The sequence below is a fragment of the Tachypleus tridentatus genome, chromosome 7 (genome assembly GCF_004210375.1).
Source record: "Tachypleus tridentatus isolate NWPU-2018 chromosome 7, ASM421037v1, whole genome shotgun sequence".
NCBI classification, from domain to species: Eukaryota; Metazoa; Arthropoda; class Merostomata; order Xiphosura; family Limulidae; genus Tachypleus; species Tachypleus tridentatus.
The window spans coordinates 53486064-53513956 of NC_134831.1; the positions used below are offsets into that span (position 1 = coordinate 53486064).

The following is a 27893-nucleotide window of genomic DNA, read 5'->3' on the forward strand; positions in this document are numbered from 1 at the left end:
CTAACAAAGTCGAATGCCGAACTTTTGACATCTATCCTCAAGGAGTGGGAATTGTTAGATGAAAGTGTGCAAGTCGAAGGTCAGAGGAAGCATCACCGACATTTTTCAAGCTTCTTCAGTCGACAAGATGGGTTCTACTTCTGCCATAGTGTATCCGTTCTATGCGAGGCAATTGTAATAGCCTGTAACCCGAACAAGTGGCGCCTCTTCATTGATAGCTCATCCAGAAGTCTCAAAGCTGTGCTGCCCTATAACGGGAATAATTATCCATCTCTTCCCCTGAATCATTCGGTGAACTTCAACGGGTAATAAAACAGCGTCAAGACCTTGCTAGAAGCCTTGAAATATGATTAGTATGGCTGGGAGGTTATCGGGGACTTCAAAATGATGGCATTCCTGATGGATCTCCAAGGAGGCTTTACCAAGTTTCCCTGTTATCTTTGCCTTTTGGATAGCAGAGACACCGCAGCGCACTACAACAGGAAGCACTGGCCAGAACGGACCGAATTCTTTGTTGGGAGGCACAATGGCAAGTTTGAGCCACTAGTGGACCTCCAGAAGATGTGGTTCCCACCATTACACACAAAATTGGGTCTTATGAAATAAATTGTCACAGCTCTTGATAAGGAATCTGCAGCCTTTAAGTACCTTCGAGACTTCTTCCCTAAGCTGTCTGAGGCAAAGGTTAAAGTTGCTATCTTCGTTGGGCCACAAATAAAGAAGATCCTGGAGTGTACAGAATTCCCCCAAGAAGCTCAGTATGAAGGCTTGGTGCAGCATTGTCGCAATGGTTCGGAGCTTCTTGGACAATTACAAGGCCGAAAAGTATGTGGAACTGGTTGAGGCTCTGATGAAGAACTACGGCAAAAATGGGCTGCAGGATGTACCTGAAAGACTATATCCTTGATGCTCATCTTGATTTAGCAGTGTACGACTAGAGGGAAGACATTTCGTCATCACTACCCACCGCAAACTCTTGGGCTACTCTTTTACCAACAAATAGTGGGATTGACAGTCACATTATAACGCCCCCACGGCCCTCAGCTTACGAGTTGAGCGCCTTAATCCACTTGGGCATGCCGGGCCAATAATTTTAGTATAAATACATGTAAATCTTGATTCATATGTTGTTTTATTCAGACCTTATGTAAATGAAAATGTGCAAATTTGCCCGGTTTTACATAGAAAATAGGTTAATTTCTAAATTTCACTATCCAGGTCACAAAAGCAAAGTTTGAAGGGAATAATGGCCATTTTCTATACTTTTACAATATAAGCAATTAAGAAATAACACATACTATCCAGGAACAAAATTTGTGTTACATAGTGTTATTTCAAAAATCCAAGATCATTCAATTTTAAATTAGCGTTACGATATGGAGTAAAATTATTTCAAGGATACAAGATCATGAACTAGATAAAATGCTTATAGTTTGTCAGAAATATCTGCTTCCATTTCTTTTTATTTGAAAACCTTTTTTAAAAGTTAAACAAATTATGAAAATAATATTACAAAATGCCACAAAGACAAATACACTTACTTTTAATATAGAAATATGATACAAGGGCTCAAATCCTGTATTTCTTTAATACTGTTCCAAATATATTTATCATTGTACAGAAAATATTTCTAAAAATGAAATTATGTCTCTCGTTAAGAGATTAAGAAAAATATTGTGATATTGAAAGTTTCTTAAGCCCAATAATCAAAATCCCGTCAAAGAGAAACGATTTTGTAACAAAACTGCACCGTAAAAAATATAAAAGAACTATGTGAAAATTAGTCTTAAGAGCTCACTTAAATTAAAGTGAGCTGTTTAGTCTTTGTGCTTACCTTCCATACATTACTGAATTTAAAAATTACTTGATTATAACATCTAATTCTTGGGTAAACTCGTTCTTAGCTTACCCATAACTGTTACAGCCAAAGCACAAAGAACAAAATATTTCTGGTGAAATATTGTTTGTTTTTTTAGTTTTAAAAGTGACACTTGACTATAATTTCTACTTACTAAACGAACGTAGCCTTGTACAAATGACTCCAACTGATCAAAGGAAGCTATCGCTTTGTATTCATAAACCTCCTCTTTCTTATAACTGGGCTCTATAGTTCCACACACCCACCGGAAATTTCGTTCTTTCTTGTGAATGACAACAGATCGACCTATAATGCTATTCTGTCCAAACAATGGTAAATTACTGTCTTCAAAGTCCATCCTAGTAACATTTTTATTGTCCAACAAGCCATACTTTCCACTGAGATCACCGACCTTGTACTGGTCAACTGTTCCCACACCTGGAGCAGGACCAACTGAAACATTCAACTGAAAGGGGTTGAAATGACCATAAACTGCATCATTGGTACACGGAAATTCTAGATCTTGAGGAACGGAAACCTCATGAATATGATAGCCACTGGCCAGTTCTGCCATTCCTCGGATGTCCACCTTACCGTAAGTTTGTTCGTACATTGTTTCTTGGGAAAACTGAATGAACCCTGTAATGTTTGATTCTATAGCAGTGGCCACCAACCATGTCTTGACGCTAGCTTTTATCCCTCGAAATGGAACAATCAAAGCGCAGGCCAGTCTGTCCCCACGATGATGAGGAGCCAGGTCATCGTGTAGAACAAGAGCACGACCTACGATTCCGGTTGGGCCGTCCAGTGGTAATGAAACATCTGTGTAGAAAACCTTACTTTGGATACTTCCTTTGTGAGCAGCCACAGTGATTTTTCTTGATTTCCCTGTAAGATCACCTAGAGAACATCGAAGAGGATTCGCTGGATGACATTCTCGACTGTATCTCTTCTCTAACCCTACTCTATATGGATTGTACTGTTCCCTCACACTCTCACAGCGCTTAGACCAATTATAAAAGTCCCTGCCTGGAGGATCCACATGAATCTCCCAACGATGATTTACTGTGTTATTCAGGGTTCCATCTGAGTAACTGAACTCGCCAAATACTGTGGTCTCAGACCAGGGGTTTCCATGTTCCTGCCGAAATGTTACTTCCCCCACCACAGGAAACACGAATCTAGCTACTGCCGTGCGAGATTTTGTGGGATAACTAATACTAGCACAGATCCATCGACTACCATCTGGTCGATAGATTACCACTGATCGCCCAATAATGCTATAAGCCTCGAAGAGCGGAAGATTGAAGTCAGCATAAACTCCGAAATGAAAGGTTGGCAGAAGCCCAGCGTCCAAGAGGCCATATTTCCCACTAAGATCACCCACTTCATACATGTCATTTGTTCCAGAACCTGGTGCTGGACTCAAGGTTCTATTCACTTGAAAAGGATTGAAGTGTCCACCTACAGATTGGCTGGAGCAAATGTCATCATCCTTAGATATTCTTGGGGGCACAGGAAATTCATGGATATGATAGCCTGACCCCCTACCTCGAAGGTTTTTTAGACTGACCGTGACAATTGTCGGATCCATCTTGTGCCTCTGACTAAATCGAATAAAACCTGTGACACCATCATTATTAAAAACTGCTTTCACTTCACGGGGTTTGACTTCGATAATCTGTGCACAAGCCATGATACGGTATTCATTTTTCGTTTCGTAGAGTGCCAAATAGAGGCTCCTGTAGCCATCTAGTGAGGCAAACTGCAAGTTTGTATCGATAAAAAAAGCTTTGGAGTACCTGGAATTGGAAGATCCAACTTTAATCACCCCATGCTTCTTCACCAAGTCGCCAGCTTTACAGCTCGCATGGTTCGTTTTGGTGCAATTCGTATCATCGATGTTATTTGGATCATACAAAATGGTCAAGTAGTCGCACCTATCCTGTAGGCGACGAACAACCGTTTTATCCAATATATCTGTGACCAGTATCTTCCAATCATGTTGAGACGTGGGGTTGTAGCCATCTCCTGTGTGAAATAAAGAAGCAGAAATTGTTGTGTCTCCTAATTCACTCTGCCTAAAGACTACCCTTCCAGCCACTGGCGAAGTAAACACTGCCTCAGCAGTCTTGACGTCTCCTAGGTCCACGATATTGGAACAAGAACGAATGTCATCTTTATGATCAGCACTTCGAATCAATAATGATTGTCCCCAAATTCCACCAACTCCAAGGAGTTTGAGTTCTTTGTCCGAAAAAACTTGAACTGTACCATTTTCAGGAGGAACCACGATATTTCCATGTGTACGCGACAAATCGTGACGCCTGTATGAAAAGAAAATACATATATATTACTTAGGACCATAATATTATTAATCTTAATAAAAATTATGCAAAATATTGTAAAAACATTTGTAAGGTTCTCATTGGATAATTATTGAAACTTGGTAATAGCAAATTTTTCACTAAATTTAACTTTTCAGTAGTCGTTATTAAAAGCCACAATAGCAATAATTTTCCTAATAATTTTAGTCTAAAAAAGTAAAAATTATTTAAATTTGTCCCTAGGCAACATCTGCAAGTCGGGCTTTGTTGATTAGGGATTTAAACAGACATAACCCGATTCTTTCAATGTGGTTTTTATGTTTGTTTTATAGCAAAGCCACATTCAGCATCTGCTGTGTCCACAAATGGGAGCTGAACAGCTAATTTTAGCGTTGTAAATCCGTAGACTTACCGCTGATACACCGGGGGACAAGTCTTTCAGAGTTCAGTTACAGTACGTTCATCTGCTATATTATCTACTTTTGGGTAAGGAACTTTGAACAGAAATTCTAACACTAATTAATAGCACTCCTACTAGCTGTCTTTATTCACATCCGTCTAAAATACGTTGTTTTATATTGTGTTCACTATTAATTTTAGCCCTCTATAGCGATGTCACAAATTACTTTTTAATTCCATTTCTAAGTCTACAGCCCGAGTTTGTCATACTTTGCCGTCATATGAAATAGGGCACCTCAAAACTTTGAATGTTTGTTTGAAACTAAAAAATAGGCTATTAATGTTTTGTTCACCATGGGTACTGAAACACGATTTTTAGCGTTGTAAGTCCTCAGACACATTGCTGTACCATTTGAAGACAGAATAAAATGCAATAGGTTTTATGCTGCAAAAACATTTCTAAGTCAACATTCTAATTGTTCTTCTATATATTTTATCACTTAAATGGTTTTAAATAATCAAAGTTACAATCTTTTGGCATAGCCAAGTGGTTAGGTCGTTCGACTCGTAATCTCAGGGTCGCAGTTTCGAATTTCCAGTACATCAAACATGCTTGCCCTAGCAGCCGTGGGGACGTTGTAATGTGTCAGTCAATCCCACTATTCGTTGGTAAAAAAGTATCCCAAGAGTTGGCGATGGGTGATGATGACTAGCTGTCTTCCTTCTAGTCTTACACTGCTAAGTTAGGGATGGCTAGCGTAAATAGCTCTCATGTAGCTTTGCGCGAAATTGAAAAAAGCAAATGACTTGCATCAATTACCTAATCATTTGAAGGTTTTCAAATAATTACATCAGAAGCGAGATCTCTGAAGCTCACAAATGTTCTCTGTATTCCCTTAGCACAAATAATTTTCCATTAGGGTAATCCTTAATTAAAACTTCTGTACTTGTAAAATACATTTAAAAATATTTGTATTCATTACGCTTTTTCAAACTTGTAATATGAATGAACGAACTTACATTCTCTTCTTCCACAATTAGAAAAGGAACAAAACTTATTGAACTTAAAGTATTATGTACATTAATGAGAGAATTTATTCATCCACTTAAACTGAATTTTACTTACGTTCTACCAAGACTTTTAGTCGAACATGCTTCATTTTCGTCAAAACCAACAGGAAAGGTATATACTCCCCACCGATATTCTTTAGGTTCGATGGTCTTAGGTATCAGGTGAACAGAAATAACAACCTCACTCTCTGAAGTTTCTTGAAAAAACGTAACATTTCCCTGTAACCCTCCCCAGTTAAAGGGAGCATATAACGTGGTGTGAGTGCTAAAAGTGTCTGGAAAGAAAGTTTCCGATTATTTATGTTAACAATTCATATTTTTGAGTCACTGCATACTAACGACACAAAATGTTTAAGTTGCTTGCTATTCGAGTGTTAATTTTTTAATACATATACTTAATGGACAATCACAATCTGCTATAAAGTTGCTAAGGAAGTCTCCAGTGAGTTAAACCTACCTGAATGAAAAGTACACCGTTAAGGCTAAAATCAATTGTTTGATTACTTCAGCATTAGTAATTACATTCAGGGAAACCACGTTACTAACACTGATATGAGAAAGAGTTACTCTTTTTGTTTTAAACATAAAAACAATTAACTGATATACGTTTGATAACCGAGTACCAAGGCTAGTATGATTTTGTGGATACGTTCTCGATAACGTTGTTTATATTTTGTCTGTGTTTGCAACAACGATTCTAACATTTAACTTTCATCAAAACGAAATGCTGTCATACCGAATTACATCACATCAGCAGGATTGATGACAGATTATTTGACTAACCAACTCGCTAAACATTAGTTATTAGTAACTAAAATGTAACTTAATAACCAATCTCACAAATTGCGAACGGAATATCCTGCATACTTCCTAAAGTTAATTAAGCACAGAAGTGAAAATGTCATGGTTTGAAGCTGTTTTTGGTAACAAACAGATCACGACAGTTAAGATTGTTTGTTTGTTTTTGAATTTCGCGCAAACCTACTCGAGGTCTATCTGTGCTAGCCGTCCCTAATTTAGCAATGTAAGACTAGAGGGAAGGCAGCTAGTCATCACCACCTACCGCCAACTCTTGGGCTACTCTTTTTCCAACGAATAGTGGGATTGACCGTCACATTATAACGCCCCCACGGATAAAAGGGCAAATATGTTTGGTACGACGGAAATGTAGACCCGCGACCCTCAGATTGCGAGACGCACACCTTAACCCACCTGGCCATGCCGGGCCTCGACAGTTAAGAGAATGACGGATATAATTATTACACTATCGTATAAAAACGCGCAGCGCCCTTGGAGTTATAATTGATGTTCAACAGGATAATGACCATAATCATACACCTAAGCCATATCATAACTACATAGATTTTGTTTGTTTGCTTTACAAATTTCGCCCGAAGCTACACGAAGGCTATCTGCGCTACCGACCCTAATTTAGCAATGTTAAGACTAGAGGAAAGACAGTTAGTCATCATCATCCAACGCTAACTCTTGGGCTACTCTTTTACCAAGGAATAGTGGGATTGACCGTAACATTATAACGCCCCCACGGCTGAAAGGGCAAACATGCTTGGTGTAACGGGGATTCGAGATTACGAGTCAACCATCCTAACCACCTGAGCACAGCGGACCTTACATGGAAGGTAAGGAAAAACGACGTTTGGAACTCGTTAGATATGTTTGTTTCTTTGAAGTTAAACATAAAGCTACACAATTGGCTATCTGTACTCTATCCACTACGGGTACCGAAACCCGATTTCTAGTGTTAAAAGTCCACAGACATTCCGCTGTGCAACTGTGGGGGTTCTTAAGAGAGGTAATCTACAAATATGTGAAAACCTAGACTGCACATAATGTGACACAACTATTGCATTACACTCATAAAGCCAGAAGTGCCCTTGCATATGAATATTTTGGTAAACTGACTGATATAGAATTTCATGAATATGCAAAGTTATTGAAGCCAAATATAGGTATTCTGTATAATTCAACGATTAATTGAAAATAATTATATCATGGTTACAACTGTACGTGCCCAATAGGGCAACAACTTAGTTGGTATTGTTATTATAACCTGTAGTTTCATTATACCTGTTTATTTTAATCTTATCGGCAAATATCTGTTTCTAACTTACTGAATGGTAGCGTATTCTTTCAAAAAAAGCGGTAGTTTTGTAATTAAAATACAACAGGACTACTGCAATCTTTTCTGTTTACAAAGTTTATTAATTATGTGTATGACATGCACGCTTATTACGTTTCTCCAGAGTAAAAAATGGCAAGTACTTCGCTTTATCCTGAAATTAATGCGATAACAAGAAAATCGGCACAAATACTCTCTATATTATATAAATAACTTAAAATGAAAAGAATGAGGAAGAAAAAACTGAAATATATTATTACAACTAGTGGCAAAATAAATTAATTAATGTAACAGTAAACATATAACTTGTCAAAAACAACTGTAACGATTTAAACTTAAGTAAGAATGTTTTTATTTAAAGAGTAAATAAAACGTATTTTCTTATGAAGATTTGTGTTCTTGCACGTAAAATAAATTACAGTATTCTTAATTTGTCAAAACCGTTATACATTGTTGTTGTTGTTTTTTTAAACTTTGCGCAAAGCTACGCGTAAACTATCTGCGCTAGCCGTACTTAATTTAGCAGTATAAGACTAGAGGGAAGGCAGCTAGTAATCACCACCCACTGTTATCTCTTGGGTCAATTTTTTTTACAAATGAACAGTGCGATTGATCACACATTATAATACTCCCACAGCTGAAAAAGCGAAACATGTTTGGTGAGAGTGGGATTCGAACATGTGATCCTCAGATTACGAGCCGAGCGCACTAACCGCCTGGCCATGACGGGCCTGTACACTGTTTTATTTAATAAATATTTTCAACTGTTTTTTACCTATGCAAACTTTAAAATATAAATATATATTTTAAGTTAAAGTAGATAGTCTATATACAAAACCTCTTAGTCCCTTGTTTCATCATAGATATTGCAAGTATGATATTCGTAAGTGCACTATTTTTAAAGGTAAGAGTAGCACCCATTCTAATCAGAAGTTCAGCGGAAAATGTGAATTTTGACCTGAATAAACAAATAAAAAGAACAAAACAAGTTTCAGGGTAAAAATAACAATTTATTCAATTCATAAAACGAACTCAATTTAACTAACGCAGAGAGAGGAGAAACGATCACACTTGTTTAAATTCAGAGAAACATGCATTAAGAAAATTATGAATAAGACTGTCAACATTAAACACCACATGCTAATTTAAACAGAGTCAAGTCTCCAGTGTCACCAAGCCATCCCATTAGCAAACATAGAGAAGACAGGGTCTTTAGGTATTTATATACCCTTTATACGGCTGATGTAACTAAATACCCTGTTTGTTCAAGTGCTAAGGAATTCTCCACTGATAACTTCAATGGAAAAATCTAGAAATGCGTTCACCCATTGCATTCAACACATGCTTTAAACGTGTAAAATACGGAAAATTTAGACAGTTTTTCTGAACAAGCATGTTATGTTTAGCATGCGAAACATTGAATTTTTCCTTTTTAAAATAATCTCTCGCATCAAAACAGAGTGCAACAATTAGCATCTAGCGAGGTCAGAAGGGATTGGGCCCGACATGGCACTCGACTCGCAATCTGAGAGTCGAATGTTCGAATCCGTGGGGACGTTACATAACGTGACAGTCAATCCCACTATTAGTTGGTAAAAGAGTTGACGGTAGGTGGTGCTGAGTAGCTGCCTTTCCTCTAATCTTACACTGCTAAATTAGGAACAGCCAGCACAGATAACCCACGTGTAGTTTTGCGTGAAATTTAAAACAAACCAGTAAGGATTGAATAAGAAAACGAAGAAGGGAAAGGAATATTGTCCTTCATTCAGTTTTGCTTCCTTAATGACTATTATCAGCTACCAACGTATAAAACGAAAGAAAAACATCAGCGATAATAATATAACTTATAGTTATTTTCAAGGTTCTGTTTTCACCGTCTCTTGTACCCCATCCTCAAGCAGTTAAGTTAACATTAAAATACAGTACCATTGTTTATGAATATAAACTGTCTTTTCTTCTATGTTAATGACTGGAATTTCAAAGAAAGTCCACAAAAACCCTTTTACAGCCTTCCCTTCCATGTAGCTTTTCAATCTTTGAGCACATTAAGACCCACAAATATTTCATCCTTAAGAACAGCAGAGAAGTTTTGTAAATGTATTGAAATTCTGACGCTAAATTAACATATTTTGAAAATTTTTACTCATAAGAGTGCAAAAATGAAAAGTTTTATTGTTGTTTTCGTTCACCCTTAACTAAACTGGAATACCAGTATCCTATAAAAAAATAAACAAACCGTGTCTGGAATAATGATTATAAATGTCAAGTATAATTTGCAACTACGATTTTCAAATGCATATGTTTATGTTCTTTTTCATAGTTCAGTTTGTTGTTTTCAGAGCAAATACACACTGTGCTATCTGCTGTTTCCACCGCAGTGAATTGAACCGTAGATTTTAGCACTGTAAGACCGTAGTTTTACCGCTGTAACTGTTCTGAAATAAAACCAGTAGCGTTGTAAAATTTAATTCTAACGTATGGAGCAAAGAATGTTGTGCTCTGTGATGAAGTTGCAATTTACAAATTTTTGTTAGGTCAGTTTTTTTCATTTTTGTTGAAGTACGTAAAAAATGACAAAAAATCTAATAATCATGTTTTCACCTTTTTAGTTAATGTATGATGTACTAGTTACAACTACCATAACTTAACTCAAACACAAAACTTTTCCCTGGGTGTATAAGCATAATACGGTATTACACCTGTGATTTCTTCTTATAGTGCATCTGTTTAGTTATTTATCATTATATATACTCAGAGATTTAAGTCAAGGCCCCTTCTACAAGTTTCTTGATTAAACAAGTTTTGTTTTTCTTAACAAATACATTTACTTGCATTTACTTTGTACAACTAGTCACGTTCTTACGTACGTGATGTTAATGTGTGCAATCGTTAGAACCAATCAATTCAACTTGTGTAGTTCAAAGTTCAATCTTTTGATAAATAACAAACTATGCGCCTAACTTTAATAAATGTTCAAAGGGACGAACTAACTTAAATGAAGTCTCATTTACCAGGTTCGATCTAAGAAAGTTTAATGAAAAGAAATATTGTATACAAATATATAAAATGAGTCCAAATTAATACGTAAACAACAGCTTCCCTTTTTTTTTCATAAGATTTTCCGTCATGGTCTACAAGGCGATTTCAGTAGCTTAAATAAAACTTTTGACTGAAACAAAACAAAGCTTCAAGACTTGAATATTCTTTATAGGGGTTTGTTTCAATACGCTCAGATTACTTGTCTAAATAATATCGTTTGTCATTTTATTAACTCAGGACCTGTCCCTCAGTTAGAAAGCCGGCATGGTCAGGTTGTTAGGACGCTTGACTTCCCATCATGCGTTCTCGTTCTTTTAGCCGTGGAGTATTTATAATGTTCAATCAATCCCATTATTCGTTGGTAAAAGAGTATCTTAAGATATGGCGTTGGGCAGTGATGACTAATTGCTTTCCCTCTAGTTTTACACTGCTAAAATAGGGACGGCTATCGAAAGCTAGTTTCTAGCGGTTTGAATCCGAAGATATACCGCTGTTTGGGCTTAAAAATAGTATCGCTGAATAATCGTTATGATCCTAGAGTTATTTCCACAGATTTCCAGAAAAGGAACTGAAAAACTCATACTAATGATATACTCCAACTAAATTCATTTAAGCCATCTCAAATAAAGTTTATTAGATAATTATTTTTCCCTATGATTTCTGAGAAAATTGCAAAAAAAAATCTTTTATTCATCAAAATACAATTGGTACTTATTTATAGCTAACTAATGTCTCAACGATCACAAATAGAAGAGTGGGATATATCAAATCAGTTGTAGTCGTGGTAAAATATGCATAAGATAAGCCAGTATTTCACGCAAAGTTACACGAGGGCTATCTGCGCTAGCCGTCCCTAATTTAGCAGTGTAAGACAGGGGAAAGGCAGCTAGTCATCACCACCCACGGTCAACTCTTGGACTACTGTTTTACCAACGAATAGTGGGATTGACCGTCACATTATAATCCCCTACGGTTGTAAGGGCGAGCATGTTTGGTGTGACGGGGATCCGAAACCGCAACCCTCAGATTAAGAGTCGAGTGTCTTAACCACCTGGGCATGTTGGGCCAGAAGGAATATAAAAATACAACTGATAGAACGACAAAAAATACACTAGTTGGTACTTTATCCTCAGCTGTACCTTAATATTACTGCTATTGTTGTGATTAGAAAAAAATGTAAAAATATTTAGAAGAACAAAAATAAACTTATAACAAACATAGGAGAAATTATTTACCCAATTCAAAACATCTTTCTCATAATAACAGGCCCACCAAACAAACAATCTGCCATTAAAGATAATGGACAAATTAACATTTCCTACTGAAAAAAAAAAAAAATGTTTGTCTTAAGACGTATTTCAGAACAATACTGGCTTTTCTCCTCCTCATTTCTTACATCAAGTAAGCACTATTCTCACAGCTTTAATGATGGCAACTTTTACAGAAACTAACTGGCTTAAGTAACTAATAAAATTTAAATTTCAGTGTGCAAAAAATTATTGTTTTTCTTTCTATTTTTACCTTCATCTTTCCACTTCTTTAATTGGTTGTTTTATAGCAAAGTCACACTAGACTATTTGCTGTGTTCACCAAGGGGACCGAACCGCGGAGTCCATTAACTTGCAGCTGTCGTATCGAAATAGTTAGCACTCACAGTTTGGAAAACTATATCCTGAATGGCACCATATGCACACGTGGATTAAATTACTAGGTCAAAGACACAATAAATCAAATGCATCTACCCCTAATTTTGACTTATTGACCCGAGTAAAAGCAGTTAGCCAGAAACATCCGCCATCACAAAAGTCTTGTCTGACCACTCTTTGAACCGAATTATTTTACGCTACGCCCACAGCGTAAAATGCGAAGCGTGATCAGATCTCTCACGTCTCGAACTCTGGATACTTTTATTCTTAGCGCAGCATGCTAACAACTAGACTAGGTTTGCGCTTGAAATACTCAGACAATATCTTAATTCATCTAGCCAAAGTCTTCGTTTTAAATGTTTATATAGTCATTGATTTTATATTGATACAATTATTGTATTCTGAAGAAAAAAGTAAATTTTGATCAACAGTTAAAGCTTGGAACTCAGAGTCCTTTAGATGTACACCTAGCAACACAATATTAAGTATAATCTTCATAAAGGGTTTTGTTTGTTACTAAGCGCAAAGCTACACAATTGGCTACCAGTGCTCTGCCACTGCTGGTATCATAAGCAGAGTTTCACTATCGCAAACCTTCAGATTCACGTGGTTAACATTAGAAAAGGAAACAATTATATTTTTTTGTGAAACTTATAAAGTTAGAAAGGAATCAAAACTGATGAGTTAAAGTAAAAATCATCTGGTGATAATCAGAAACGTAGTTCGCATTTTACTTTTCGTGTGACCCATACTACAGAATATCTGAACAAGAATGCGTGTAAAGAGGTTAACATAAACCTCTCCTCACTTTGTATCACAACTCGTCTAAGAGAGTTCATCTGTGTCCACGATGACTACGATGCTATTAAACAGTTGTTGACCAAATGTTGTTGTGCTCTTAAAACTTGTTCCAATGTATAAGATACACTTTACAATCCCACGTTGCAGCTTGTACCCTAGGATCCTTTCTTTAAAAATATGCAGCGTATTCTGTTTCACATTAATGTGTTATGTTTATGGCTTAAACATATATGGTTATAATATATATACATGTATGTTTATGATGATACAGAACTTACGTCTCTGAGATATACAAGTGTTGAAGTGAAATTTTTAGCTACTCATTACTTTTAAGCTATCCGTAAAATATAGATTTGTTTGAGATGCACTTTTAGGTATATTTCTCATTTACTAAACTTCTGGCTGACAGGACTGATATTAACAAGATGCTGCCGTCATGAAAGCCGTTTCAAAAATGCACAATATGCTAACCACAGTAATGCGGTACTATCTGTGCCCGATTTTGTCGAATTACACGAAATGTGTGCAAACAAGTATGTAACAGATTTACTGTTGTACATTTATTTTAGTGCCTACGCTTCTTTCAATGCCCTTTTCTTTTTGTATGTAACGTATATTCTTGATTGTATATTACGCAAGTTCCGCCTCTTCTCGAAATTTGTAGGGAATTCTTGAAACTGTAAAAAACAATACTTGTTTGACGAAAGCGCGCGTCGATATTACCTAAAGTTCTACAAAATTGCGTAATTCCTATAAAAAAAAAGCGGCTAGCCGAAACATGAATATTATTATTGAATAGCTGCAGTCAGCACTCTATAGGCCTAAGTATGAACAAACTAAACAATCAAGATCAGAGAAGTCTAAGGACTTACATCCGTATACACACATATACACGTAATATTAGCAACTGTGTCCACTTTTAACTCAATCCAGATAAATAATATGTTTGCGTTTGTGTGTATTTCTCACAAATTTCTTGATCAAACGCTACAACGTTCACATCGTTAGAAATGCCTTTGTTCGAGGAATTCGGATTGTATATTGGCTTTTTCATTCAGGATGACCTTAAGTTTTTCTATTTAGTCAAACGTTTTAATGCAACGAGTATGCTATACGATGACTTAATGCTGTTGTTTTCTTTTTTAATTATTTGCAACATATTTCCCATAAAAAAAAAAAACATAATTCACGTGTAAGTCTTTTTCTAAGTAACATGGTTTAAACTACCTGACGAAGAGCTTGTGTCAGAAACGTTTTAAGTAAGTATAATTTTTTGTCACAGACGTGTGTTTTACCTACATTGAACACTTTTTCATTATCCAATACAGATGTAATAAATAGCACTTAATTTTTCCTTATTTCTGTCACTTGATACTTTTTTATTGTCAATCTTTGTAAAGAGTAACACAAAACAGCTTCAACTCAATTCACATTACTGACTCAAAAAACTGTTGTAACACGACGTAGTACTGGACTAAATTTATGTACAGGAAATAAATTAGATCTACGTTTATCAAAGCAGTTATACACTCAAAGTTTCATTGTTAGGTGTATGGCCCAGAAAACTAATGACGTACATATTAAACCTGTTCTGTCTCCTTCAGTGAAGGACAACCGATCTCACTTCGCGTGAGAGAACATTTTCAGTCCACCATTACAGCTAAAGCTCGTGCATGTTTTTATTCAGGTCTTATTAAATAGTTTATTAACATTAGATAAAGACCGTCGTAGCAACAGTTCCTGGTCAGTTAATATTCCACTTTTGCTTCCAGCTTCTTGAACACAATATTTTTAAGCTTTTTTTTCCAAAAAACACTAGTTTCTCCAGTTCAGGCAATATATTTGACACTAAATGGCCAAAGGTATTATATTAATGTTTACAAAACAAAAGCACGTAGCACCTAGTGAGAAATTCTAAGGCGTAATGCTAATGGACTACACCAGAACTTGAAATTTGGGCGAAGTACCGATACTTTAAAAGCTAAAAATATGTGTGTAAAAAATAAAATAAAAGTTATTTAGTTTACTTCTGAAATTATTTTTCATAGCCTAACATCTAAGCACTTTTAGACATTCACATTTGCAGAACAGCAAGTATTATAAATATTAAAGTTATTATTATAGAGCAGTTAGAAAAATAGTAAATTAATATGATATAGGATTCTAAAACTTAATTATTTTTATGTTAGTGATTTTTATTTGATACACAGTTGTTGTTCTTGCTGTTTAATTTAAAGAAAGTTGAGGTGCATGTTTTCTTTTGCTAATATAAGAGTATTCAATAAATATCGTTTTGGTTGTTATTTTCCTTGTGCAAGACTACACAACTGGAATGTGTAACAGATTTACTGTTGTATAATTGTTTTATTGCTACGTTTGTTTCTATATAGTTTTCTTTTTTGCCTGTGGCTATATTCTTAACTATGTATTGCGCAAGTCCTGCCTTTACTCGAAAATTGTAGAACGTTCGTGTGAGTCAAAATCCAAAATACTTGTTTGACAAAAGCACATGAGAATTTTTACAAAATCGCATGATTCCTACAAAACGTGGCCAGCCAAAAGACAGAAGTAGTAATATTATTGAACAGTTACAGTCAGTGTTAAATAGGCCTAGAAAACTATAATTATGATTAACGCATATTAATCGGAAAACTACAGAATTTGAACAGGAAGCTTTTAGATTTCGAACATTACAAACCGTTCAACTTAAGTGAATTACATCAAACGTTATTATTTCTACGAGGACATTAAATATCTTTGCTGAAAAGAGTCAGCCTGTACCTGGTGTGAAGACAGACAAGATAAAAACAGCGTTAGCTTATAAGAAGGTAATAATATCAACTCAAAATTAATTTGCTCGTCGTGAACCTAGACCACCAATAAAATATTCGGTTCTAGACCGGATATAAGACTCAGTTTAGTTTTTTAGGTTGCAAAACTCTTGTATATAAACCGTCATTTGTAATAGCTATTAGTAATAACCGTTATTATAAATGTATTGCTTTTGTGTGATTTTGTTGTTATTTTTTGTATATTTAAATATTGTGTGTGTGCCTTTCTTATAACAAAGCCACATCGAGATACCTGCTGAGCCCACCAAGGGAAATCGAACCTCTGATTTTAGCGTTGTAAATCCGTAGACTTAATTCTGTACTAGCGGTAGGCGTATTAAAATATATGTGTCTTAGAAAAAGAAATTGTGTGCATAGTATAAATCTTCTTGACACATAACATAAATTTGATACATATTAACAATTCATTAACTAATAAATTCAAATTCACATTTCTGGTTACTTGAAATAGTAATATTTTTAACATACCTAATATAATACATCGAAGTTTCGTCCGAAATAATACGGAACAAACTGAGCCCCGGATTTTAGTATTGTAAGTCCGTAAAGTGACCGCTGTCTCACCGGAAATCATTTCAATAAATATCTTTATCAGAATTAATTTTCTTTTTCTTTGACATTGATTTTAATGATTTTGCTTATTTGAGGCCTTGCTAAAAAAACTATTTCACTCTTTAAGGCCACTATAAAATCTGCTTGTAAATTTACATTCACAATGGATATGTTGTTATTTAGGTAGTTTATTCTCATAATGTATCTTTACGTTATAGATTATGTTATGATATATTAACGTCTTTCATCAATCACACCTTTAAATATAGCTTTATGAAAACCAACAAGCTACAAAATTTGATGAGCAATAAAATTTCTCTGAGTAGGTTGTATAGATTCGTTGCAAGTATATTCTAAATTTTAATAAATGTATGAGTACATTTCAAAGGTAGACTTCAACAAAGCAGAATATGGGTCACAATTTCAAGTGACCTCAGATTAGAACTGAAATGGATCGAGGGGTTTTGTTTTATTATGAAGGCTTATGCAATTTTGTGTAAAGTAACAATATCAAACACATCTTCCGTTTCGCCAAGGTTCTCTAAATTTCTTAAGGACGAATGTAGCCGAATGGTTAGAATGCTGAACTGTAGATACGAAATTTCTTGGTTCTTGCTCTGGTATCATTGAGGTCGTGGGTGCGTTATATCAGTAATAGTCGATTAAAGTAACCCACGATTAGAACGGGTAGAACTGACCAGCTTCTTTAATTCAATATTATTATTGATATCCTATCGAGAATTCACGATGAGTGAATTAATTTCGAGTTCATATAGGTACAATTCATCTCTTCACAAGTGAGTTTCTCACTGCCGAAGTTATTTAATGTCTTTAATCCGCTGAAGTTACACGATTTGCGATATTTGAAATCTATTAATTTTCTGTAGTTTCCCGATTAATAAATGTTAATCGCAGTTATAACTTTCGAGGTTTAAAGCACTCCAACTGTAAGAAACCAACAACATAAACTGTCTCTTGGCGTGTCGCGTTGGTTTATAAGCTTGAGAGGAGAGTTTTTAGAAATTTCAGCTAATTCAACAATGCTGGTATTTACATATATACATTATTGATTCATACACTCAAGAATCTTCTACAAATTTAGTGAATAGGCGAGAATTTTGCAATACACTTATAAATTGCATGCATTTCTAAATATAAATTTCGCTTTAAAAAAAAAAAACATCAATATTAAAATAAATGTATATTTGTAAATCCATCACAATACTATTTCTGAACTTCATTTTTATAATTCAAGTTTTGCTATAGCAGCAAGTCATCTAATTGTACATTTTAGTAGAACTAACTTCCAAAGGTGTAGATAGCCCCAGGATTGTGTCTATGTCAAAATTCATTTTTATGTTGTTTCATTTCCACATTTATTTTTTTTCGTACAAAATATTTATGTGATATCTTATAGTCCTAAATTAACCACGGAAAAAGCATTACAACTGTATTTCGTAGATCACATTAGTTTCTATAAGGCTTGGTACCCTCACCATCAGCTGTAATGAGTGCAAAAACACTCCAGGAGGACATAATACAGTAACAGGGTTAAGTGGCTACAAACTTTACAAAACAGTCGTTACGTTATCTAACCTTTTCTAAGCCTTTACTACACCCTAGTTGCAAGAACGTCAACTGTAACAGATTTAGTGTTGCAACATTTATTTTAGTGCCTACGCTTGTTTTATTTCTTGCATGTGACGTATATTCTCTACTGCATATTGCGCAAGTTCCTCCTGTTCTTGAAATTTATAGATTCTTGAGCGTAAGAATCAACAATGTACTAATGTGTACGTTATACTAGTGATGGACAGTGCTGTGGCCAAGCTAACTTTGGTGAACGTTCTAGAGTCTCGCATGATTCATATAAAAAACAGTTAGCGAGAGACAGAATAATAATAATATTGGTCAGCTACATTTAGTGTGCTATAGGCCGAGAAAGTTATAATTGTGATAAACATCTATTAATTGCAAAACTACAGAACTGGACCAGGAACATTTATAGATTTCGAACATTACGAGCTGTTCAATGTCAGTGAATTAACTTCGGGCGTTAGTATGTCTACGAGGACATTAAATATCTTCGCCGAAAAAGTCAACTTGACAGGGTGTGAGGCCAATCAAGCTAGCTAGCTTAAGCGTGGCGTGACAATATGAACTCAGGATTAATTTGTTTATCGTGGACCTGAATCATTGATAAAATATCCAGTTCTAGACCGGATATAAGAGTCAGTATCGTTTGTAAGTTTATAAAACTATTGTATACATACCATCATTTGTAATAACTGTTATTATAAATTGTATTACTTTTGTGCTTGTTTTTTTGTATATTAAAATATATTTGTATTAAAAACGAAATATTGTGCGTATCATTCTTGTCGGCAAATACCGTAAATTTGATACATATTAACATTTTATTAATTTATAAATTCAAATTTTCGGTTATTTGAAATAGTAATACGTTAACATAATAAATAGGAAACTCATCCGAAATAAATTATACGTAACACAACTAATCTGCAAACCCCTGTATGCATATTTATAATAAATACAACAAAAACTTGATATACGTAAAGAAATATGTATTTTTCAGGTTCTTATTATAGAAGAATTTAATTAGAGGTTTATTCAACTGCGATACAGCTAGGAGAGGAAGATAAAGTTACATTTTTTTTTCCTAATCATGGAAACTCGTTCTCGCTAAACCTTCTCTAAGATGTTTAGCCTGCAGTATGAGGCTACCTTGAACATAGAGGGCAAGTCTGGACACCTTATTAATATGAATATAATTTGTATCGAACAAACAAATAGTCAGTTCAATAGAGTTGATTGAAAGAACGAACGTGACTTAAAAACAACCAGGTCGCTTTTTAACGTTATTTGGCTTACTGTGCGATTATAATTTAAAACTGCATATTTTGAGAACTTCAATTAAGATCTAAAACGGTTTAAAGACACGTAGCAAGAATTTAAGTACACTTAAAAACTTTTGAAGCAAAAAACATACGATCCACATTACAATAACGCAAACTAGGAGAAAATAGTTTCTACTATAAACTCATAGCTTCTAATGCTGTAGAATTCGAGATTCGATCATCACAGTGGACAGGACGCAGAAAGCCCATATATAATTTTGCGCAAACATTTTTTTAAAGATTTTTATCCGTTTTTACAATTCTATCCCCTATATAGGTAATAAAACCAAATATACACAGTTGTACATTAACCGATTACGACGTTCATTATATTTACACGACTAAATTATAAAGCTTGTAATCCGTAAAATATACTACTAAATGTTAAAAGCAATTTTCAAGCTCACTTTTATATTTATAAACACAATTATAAAATACATTTCTCTTATTCTTATTTAAGCATGTTTTTTTTTTCCCTGAAACACACGATAAGTTTGATACTAAAGTATTAGTTCTATTACACCTACTAAAACTAAAATATTTTCATAGTTTTGGTAAAAACCACATATAAATTAATTATAATGACTTATTAGTATTGCATTATTATTTCTACAGTTAGTCAGCTATTTGTGTTAGTTTATTTATTAGAACTACATACAGTAATAGTTTAATACAAATGTTAAAAACCAGGTAACATTTGTGATGTATATACAATCAAAAACACGTCGTACTCTAAATTCTAATAACATTGTCAAATAACAAAAGTGTTTTACAACCTACAAATTTAATACTCAAAAATACCTTCATAATTATTTTACAAGTATTAATACTTAAGAATAAAAAATTGTAGTATTACTTGCACAAATATCAAATGAGCCAAATATACTAACTAAATATAAAACTAAGTAAAAGTACTCTAATAGACTTACCACATAAAAATCCCATAAGGACTAGAAATAGAAAACGAATCATTTTGTGCAAACTGCAATGCACAGCCACTAACGAGTGGAATAACGTCCAGTAAAAATACGACTAGAAATAAAGCTTCTATTTTTTTTCTGTAATTTCCGTTTGGTAGTACTTCTGTAGCGTTTAAACATGTCACTAGTTTCAATTTGTTGTTGATCTGTTGGGTTTAAGAATATTTCTACTCGTGTTTCCAAATGCCAAACATCTCTTTTAAAATGTTTCGACACAAAGAACTCTGTACTTTCAGGTTACAAGAACAACGACCACCTGACTCAGCAAACCAGTGCCACACATTTACTGGTCGCTGAACAATTCGTAACTACCAACAACTTCTATTAAATGTACCTATTTAAGTTTTAACAGTTTAGGTTTAACTTTGACGACTATCAGATCACTTGATTCAGATGCCTTGAATAGCAAATAAAAAAACAAAACCATCTTCTGTATGCTATAATAAAATAAAGGACAGTTAACCCTAAAAATATGGATAGTGTATGTACTCCTACTTCCTTGTAAGCATTGCTCGGATTGGCTAGAAGTCATACCTTGAGGGGAGTAGCAGTACCTGCAATGTAGAGTGAACAGGTTTGGCTTTACGTTCTAAGTGGAAAGACTGAGATGGTCGTGCTTCGTACTAAAGAACTCGGTATTCAAAGTAACAAAGTAGTACCCACGTATTTCTGTAGGTTTAGTTCCAGCTAGTTATAGTTTTTACAGAATGGGTTGCTTAGTCTATAATAGTGCAGTTCCAATTAGATATTGTATCGTTCAGACAGCTTTTTATAGATAGACGTTTTGAAAACAGTACATGAAGGAAAATTATTTTCCTAACTACACATCATGAAAAATTGTAAGTGTTGTAGTTTTTAATACCAACAGGTAGAAAGATATAAAATTTTAGTTCATTATTGTAACATTATTTCATGGCAAAGTTTTAAAACACTCTATATCATTCGAATCACTCATAATATTTACCTCACGTTGCGAATGTGCGTAAATAATACACAATAACTTCATACACGCGTGATCCTGTGTTTGAAAATATCGCTTAAATACTGTTACGCATAAATAAAATATAAATAGAACCTCAAATGAGGCAGCCCGACATAGCTAGGGGGTTAAGGCACTCGACTCGTAATTCGAAGGTCGCTGGTTCGAATTCCCATCACACCAAATATGCTCGCCCTTTCAGCCGTGGGGGCGTTATAATGTGACAGTCAATCTCAGTCTTCGTTGCTAAAAGAGTAGCCCAAGAGTTGACGGTGGGTGGTAAAGACTAGCTGTCTTCCCTCTAGTATCACACTTCTAAATTAGGAATGGTTAGCGCAAATAGCCTTCGTGTAGCTTTGCGTGAAAATTAAACCAACCCTCAAATGAAATACTTACAAATATGTATTTGTGCCTAACGTTCTAACCTTATGATATACTCTCGCGCCCGGGTTTTCAGCAAAGCAATCAGTTAAGCGGCGATAACAAGAGGTTCAACAAATAATTTACAGTATAGTATGTGTCTGTTACTTTCAGAACTCTAACAGCGTTTGTATTATATAAAAGGAACTGACCAGGCCATGACTGGTGCATGAAATCCCATTTTCAACCTTAAATTGTAAAAAATTGACATCACATATTATCTTTTGAATATCTTCTTCAAAAATGTTATTATCTAAATTTCATATCGAGAGACAAAGGTTTTATATTTTTAAAAACATATAGAAAAAGTTAAAACAATTTATGTGGTTGCAGCTCTAAAATGAGATACTGTTAAAACTCTTTGGCAACGAAGCTAAGTTTCTGGTGACAATAAAATAGTAAATTCACTACAAAAAGACAGCTTTCTTAGGTATCATGGAAGTAATTCGTAGATGACCATCTTTCTAAGAATGGAAATATTCGCAGTGGTCACACAAATTATTTTCCTTTGCTTTTTGTGAAATCATACAGCTCATGGCTAACAAAATTCTGGGGTACACAGCAACAAAAGTGGAGAAGGTAAAACATTTTGAAATTGTTGTTGATTTGATATGAGACATTACACGCTAAGATCCACTGATTCTGATATTCAAGTACGTGAATGAGCCATGAGAACCATTAGGGGGTTCCCAACCTTTTGGCACTCGCGACATGAAAATGTAATTGATGAAATAAAATTAATGTTATCCCAAGCTACTTCTGACAAGGCTACGCGACTCCCCTGCCAAGGCTTTGCGACCCCCAAGGGGGTCGCGACCCACCGGTTGGGAACCCCTAAATTGATTAGAGAGTTTTGACAAATTTCAACATTTACATGCCCAAAGCAACACATTTGACCACAATTATCATTGCTCTTCTTGAAGACCTTGAACTTGAGTGTAAAAACCGTGTTGGACAGCCATATTACTTGTCGTAATATGGCTGGAAAATAGTCATATTTACAGACCAGAATAAAATGACTAAGTATTCTGGCTGAATACGTTCATTTTCATTTTCTAAACCTTGTGAGGGTAAATGCCATAGAATGCAGTCAGCATGATGTAAACTACTTTGAAATTTTGGAGCCCATTTTTCATCATCTTCACAAAGACGGAAACGTATTAAATCAATACTTTGTGATTCTAGGGAAGGACTAAGTTTCAAATCCTTATTACAAATCTTATGGTCAGCAGAAGCGGATATAACTAGAGCACTGTAGAAAAGCTAACGAGTTGTTATTCACATGCTTTATTTGATATGAAAAACTTACTATAAGGATGGAATAAAAACTTTTCTAGCTAAACTAAAGAAACAAGAAACTTCTACAATGACAGTGTTAGGGAATACCATTATACATTTAATAAACAGAGCAAAACACAATTTGAGCCAAATACTGGAAATTTGTCCATAATTGTGCCATTATTTCATTTTTAATCAATTGCATTTTGTTAGAGACAATGTTGATGTTTTTGAACAAGAAACGTGCCTGATTCAAAAGGCGAATAGTAATTACGTATCTTCCAAAGAAAAGGAAAACTCTAAAAGCCATCTTTTGGATGACTCTGAAGTTGGTTTGATTAGTATAGATACACGTGTTTTACAGTTTTAATATGTCATTTGTGATGCATTAATGACAGAATTTAAAAATAAAGAGAAAATGAAGCCTCCTTACTTTTAAGTTCATCTACGAAACTGAAAAACTAAGACATGATATCCTATCAGTAGTAAACTCTTTATGGTCTGTGTATATAGAGAGATTAGAAGAACAATTTGCTGACAAATTCGCCCAGTTAAGATTATGGATCTGTACAAAGACAAGATCATTATGAATATTATCTTCGAATTAAAAACCTAAGATAACTGAAACTTGCACCCACACATTTCCAAACATTGATACATATCTGTAGTTATATTTAATTAGGCCTTGTGGAAACTGTTCGAATGAATGTTCATTTTCTGCTTTACAGAGGATAAAAATTTTCTATGAACAACTCTCTGTCAAGATAAACTAAATGCGTTGGCTTTACCTTTCACTGAAAGTGACCTCACATCGAAACTAAACTTCTGACGATTGTTTTGAGAAGTTTTGCAACAAATAGTCCAAAAAGACAAATTTACATAATTGATAGTAAAGTATGTTTTATTAAGAACATTATAAATCATTTTCAGTTATTTATTACTACATTATTGTTTGTTTCCATAGCAACAGTAGGCCCACCTAGACGCAATTCGTTTTATAACTAATAATGGTAATTATGGAAGACATTATGAGTATTTATTACAGTTAGAAGACAGAATCCTGAAGGGCCTTAGATTATGTTTGGCTATGGAACTTCCAGTTTCAAGCAAGTCCTGGAGCCAAGTAATAAAAATTTAAAAACCACAATCAAAACTCAATACAATGAAACAAAACATGGCAAATGTTTGTAGCGGCTGTATTGGACTAACAAGATAGAATGAGAAGTTAAAAAAAAAGAAACCTTTATTGACGACATTTTGCTAGTCTCATGTGCGCCCCCATGTAAGTTAAAAAGTAATTCTTGAAAGTTAAAATAAAAGCTAAACTAAGAAATCTAAAAGGTGTTAAAGTAATAATTATTACTTAAAATTGCTCGCCCTCTCAGCCGTGGGGGTGTATAATGTGACGGTCAATCCCACTATTCGTTGGTAAAAGAGTAGCCCAAATGGAAAAGACCTATTTTTCTCTTCAAACTTTGCTTTCATGACCTGGGAGCGTATAACAAAAACATGATGGGAGACTATATTTGGGGGCTGAAACGTAAAAGTGATTTACATCAGTCGCAAATTTCGAAAAACGACTCACTTCTAAACATTTTTGGTCATTTCTGTATAATTTTAGTATAAATACATGTAAATCTTAATTCATATGTTGTTTTATTCAGACCTTATGTAAATGAAAATGTGCAAATTTGTCCATTTTTACATATAAAATAGGTTAATTTCTAAATTTCATTATCCACGTCACAAAAGCAAAGTTTGAAGGAAATAATGGCCATTTTCTGTACTTTTACAACATAAGCAATTAAGAAATAATACATACTATCCAGGAACAAAATTTGTGTTAAATAGTGTAATTTATGCGTGTACGTAAACAATGGTATATCGTCTATATTTTTGTGCAAACTGAAACTTCTAGAAAATTTTTCCCTCGCCTATAAATATAATCAAAGTTGATGTACTATAAACCTCGAAAGCTATAACTGTGATTAACATATATTAATTAGGAACTTTAGATATTTGACCAGGAACGTTTAACTTCTGTGGATTCACATTGGACATTAGTATTTTTACAGGACCATTACATAGCTTCAACTATGGAATTACTTAACGTGTGGCTGGGGAAGAAAGAAGAATACAGAGCCAACTAGCTTCCTATTAAGTGACTTATATCTATATAAATTCGAAATTAATTCGCTCATCGTAAACCCTTGATAAGATATCAAGGAAGTTTTGGACCAGCTGGAAGCGTGTGTGTGTGAGTGTTTTTTTTTTCATAGCAAAGCGACATCGGGCTATCTGCTGCCACATCGAAAACTCATTATTGTTTGTAAATTTGTAAAAGTTGTAAAACCGTCCCACAAAACATGCTTGCACTTTCAGCCGTGGGGGCGTTATAACGTGACGGTCAGTCTTACTATTCGTTGGTGAAAGAGTAGCCCAAGAGTTAGCGGTGGGTGGTGATGACTAGTTGCCTTCTTTCTAGTCTTACACTGCTAAATTAGGGTCGGGTAGCGCAGATAGTCCTCGTGTAGTTTAGCGCGAAATTCAAAACAAACAAACCAAAATATTAATGGATTCATTAATTTAAAGTCTCCGTTGATTACAGAGGTTTCTTTTGTGTGTGTGTTTTTTTATTAAAAAGGTTGGCCATGTAACCGAAAATAGTTTATTTCAGAAACGATTTAAATTTACAATTGAATCTATTTATACTTTCAAGACAAATTCAAAACAAACTAAACCAAACTCGATTCATGGACACTTTCACACGTATCTGAAAAATCTAGTCATAAACACGAAAGAATGCATTGCAACCCCACCATCACGTATTTGCTCTGCTTATAAGTACACCTGGACCCTCGGCACTGAAGTGTTGTAAGTTCATATACTTCTTTTGGTGTTGACATTTTGTGTTATGCGCTCCAGTTTCAGCTAACTTCTTGGACGGGTATGGCCAGGTGGTTAGGTGCTCGATCGGTAATTTGAGGGTTACAGGTTTGAATCCTTGTCACACTAAATATGTTCGCCCTTTAAGCCGTGGGAGCATTATTCGTTGGTAAAATAATAGTACAAGAGTTGGCGGTGGGTGATGATGACTAGCTGCCTTCCCTCATGATTTATTCTTCTAAATTAGAAAAGATAGCGCAGATGGTCTTTGTGTAGCTTTGCGCGAAAATTCAAAACAAATAAACAAACCAGCTTCTGCCTATTTCCATCCGTGTCCATCGGACAATTTAATACGTAACTGCACTACCATAGTTTCTTTATAAACTGCACTTTCATATTTTGCCTACTAAAAGGCAACAAAATGTATATAAATCTTCCGAAACTATTTGTTCTGCCTTTATAATTGAGACATATCTTCAGTATCGATTCAACACCTTGTTGAAATTCGCTCTCTTTCTAGCAGCTGACCTTAGTTTTATATTATCACTGAATAGGATACGTTTATCTGAATGTTCATCTGGAATTGTAAGATCTGCTTCTATAGCTTCTTTTACTTTTTGTTTTACAGCTGGCAGTCTGTTGATTGTTGTCTGTAAGTCAGCATTGCTACTGTAGGAAGATCAGGCCGGTTTACAGCGAAAATCTTGTAAAAACAATGTTTTCTTCAAGATATTTTTCAACTCAAGATTTTAGCCTCTGTGTATGATACATGTCTGGATCTGGTTACCCACAATCACCTAAACATATTTTATATCAGCTTAGTAGAAAAGCCATATCAAACACTGCTTCTTGTAGAATGATATATTTGATATCTTTAATCAGTTTTTGAAAAGCCCCTACAAATATGTCAATTATTTCACTGGGCTTTTTCTTACAAATAGTTCCATCAATTCTTAAAATATATTTACTGAGGTGGTTATTACGGTACTTGGCCTTTACTGCAATCAGATCTTGATGTTGAATTGTAGAAACAAATCAGGAGACCCTGCAAAGTTTCTCCTGAGTTCTAGACTTTACATTGCTACATAAATGTAGTAACATTATACAAACTTGAATCGCCTTATTTCTTACAGCAAATATAAAATGTGCACTTAGGTTTATAAAAGGAACAAAATCGGGATGCATAGGAAGCGATGATAAAACAACTAACACTAGTGTTTGGCTCTTTTAAACCATCTCGTTTTGTATGTATTTTTGATAACACTGTACTGCATCAAGAAGCTCTGTTATCAGTTCTTGTGTTTTCAGTACACTTCGTCATCTTGTTACTTTAAACAACTATATAATATAGCCTTCCCCTGTTTATTCGGAGTAAAAGGTTTCTAATTTTTCCCAGACTTCTTCAAGTAAATCATACGTCTATTTCTGTAGAGCATTTCTTTGGAATTGTTCGGATTATCTTCTGTGTTGATGTTCCCAACAGCTTAATAATAAATGAGATTCTTAGCCTGGAAGGATAATCCAAATGGATGGAAACACACTTATATATTTCTTAACCTTTTTACTAAATCTATGTTCCTGTTTCGTGATGAAAACATATGTAACAATGTAATATTTCAAACTTATCACATCTACAGTACGCGTGTCTTTAATTTTGGAGTCTCTTTGAATACTTTGTATCCAAACTGTGAAGTAAATTTTGTATTAACTATAGTTTTAGTTTTTTAATTATCAAGTATACGAGGTA

The 27893-nt window shown here is 34.6% G+C and overlaps 1 protein-coding gene across 1 annotated transcript in view; it reads right to left on the reverse strand.

Annotated features, from left to right (window-relative positions):
• The window catches only part of LOC143255669 (uncharacterized), a 37876-nt gene extending 17152 nt beyond the window's left edge, over positions 1-20724 (reverse strand). Inside the window, exons 1-3 of the mRNA XM_076511704.1 lie at positions 20533-20724; positions 5711-5930; positions 2013-4185 (exon numbers count right to left, since the gene is read on the reverse strand). Coding sequence (XP_076367819.1) covers positions 2013-4185; positions 5711-5930; positions 20533-20575 — 2436 coding nt within the window. The 5' untranslated portion in view covers positions 20576-20724. The remainder of the gene's footprint in view (positions 1-2012; positions 4186-5710; positions 5931-20532) is intronic.
• Positions 20725-27893: the final 7169 nt, after the last annotated feature.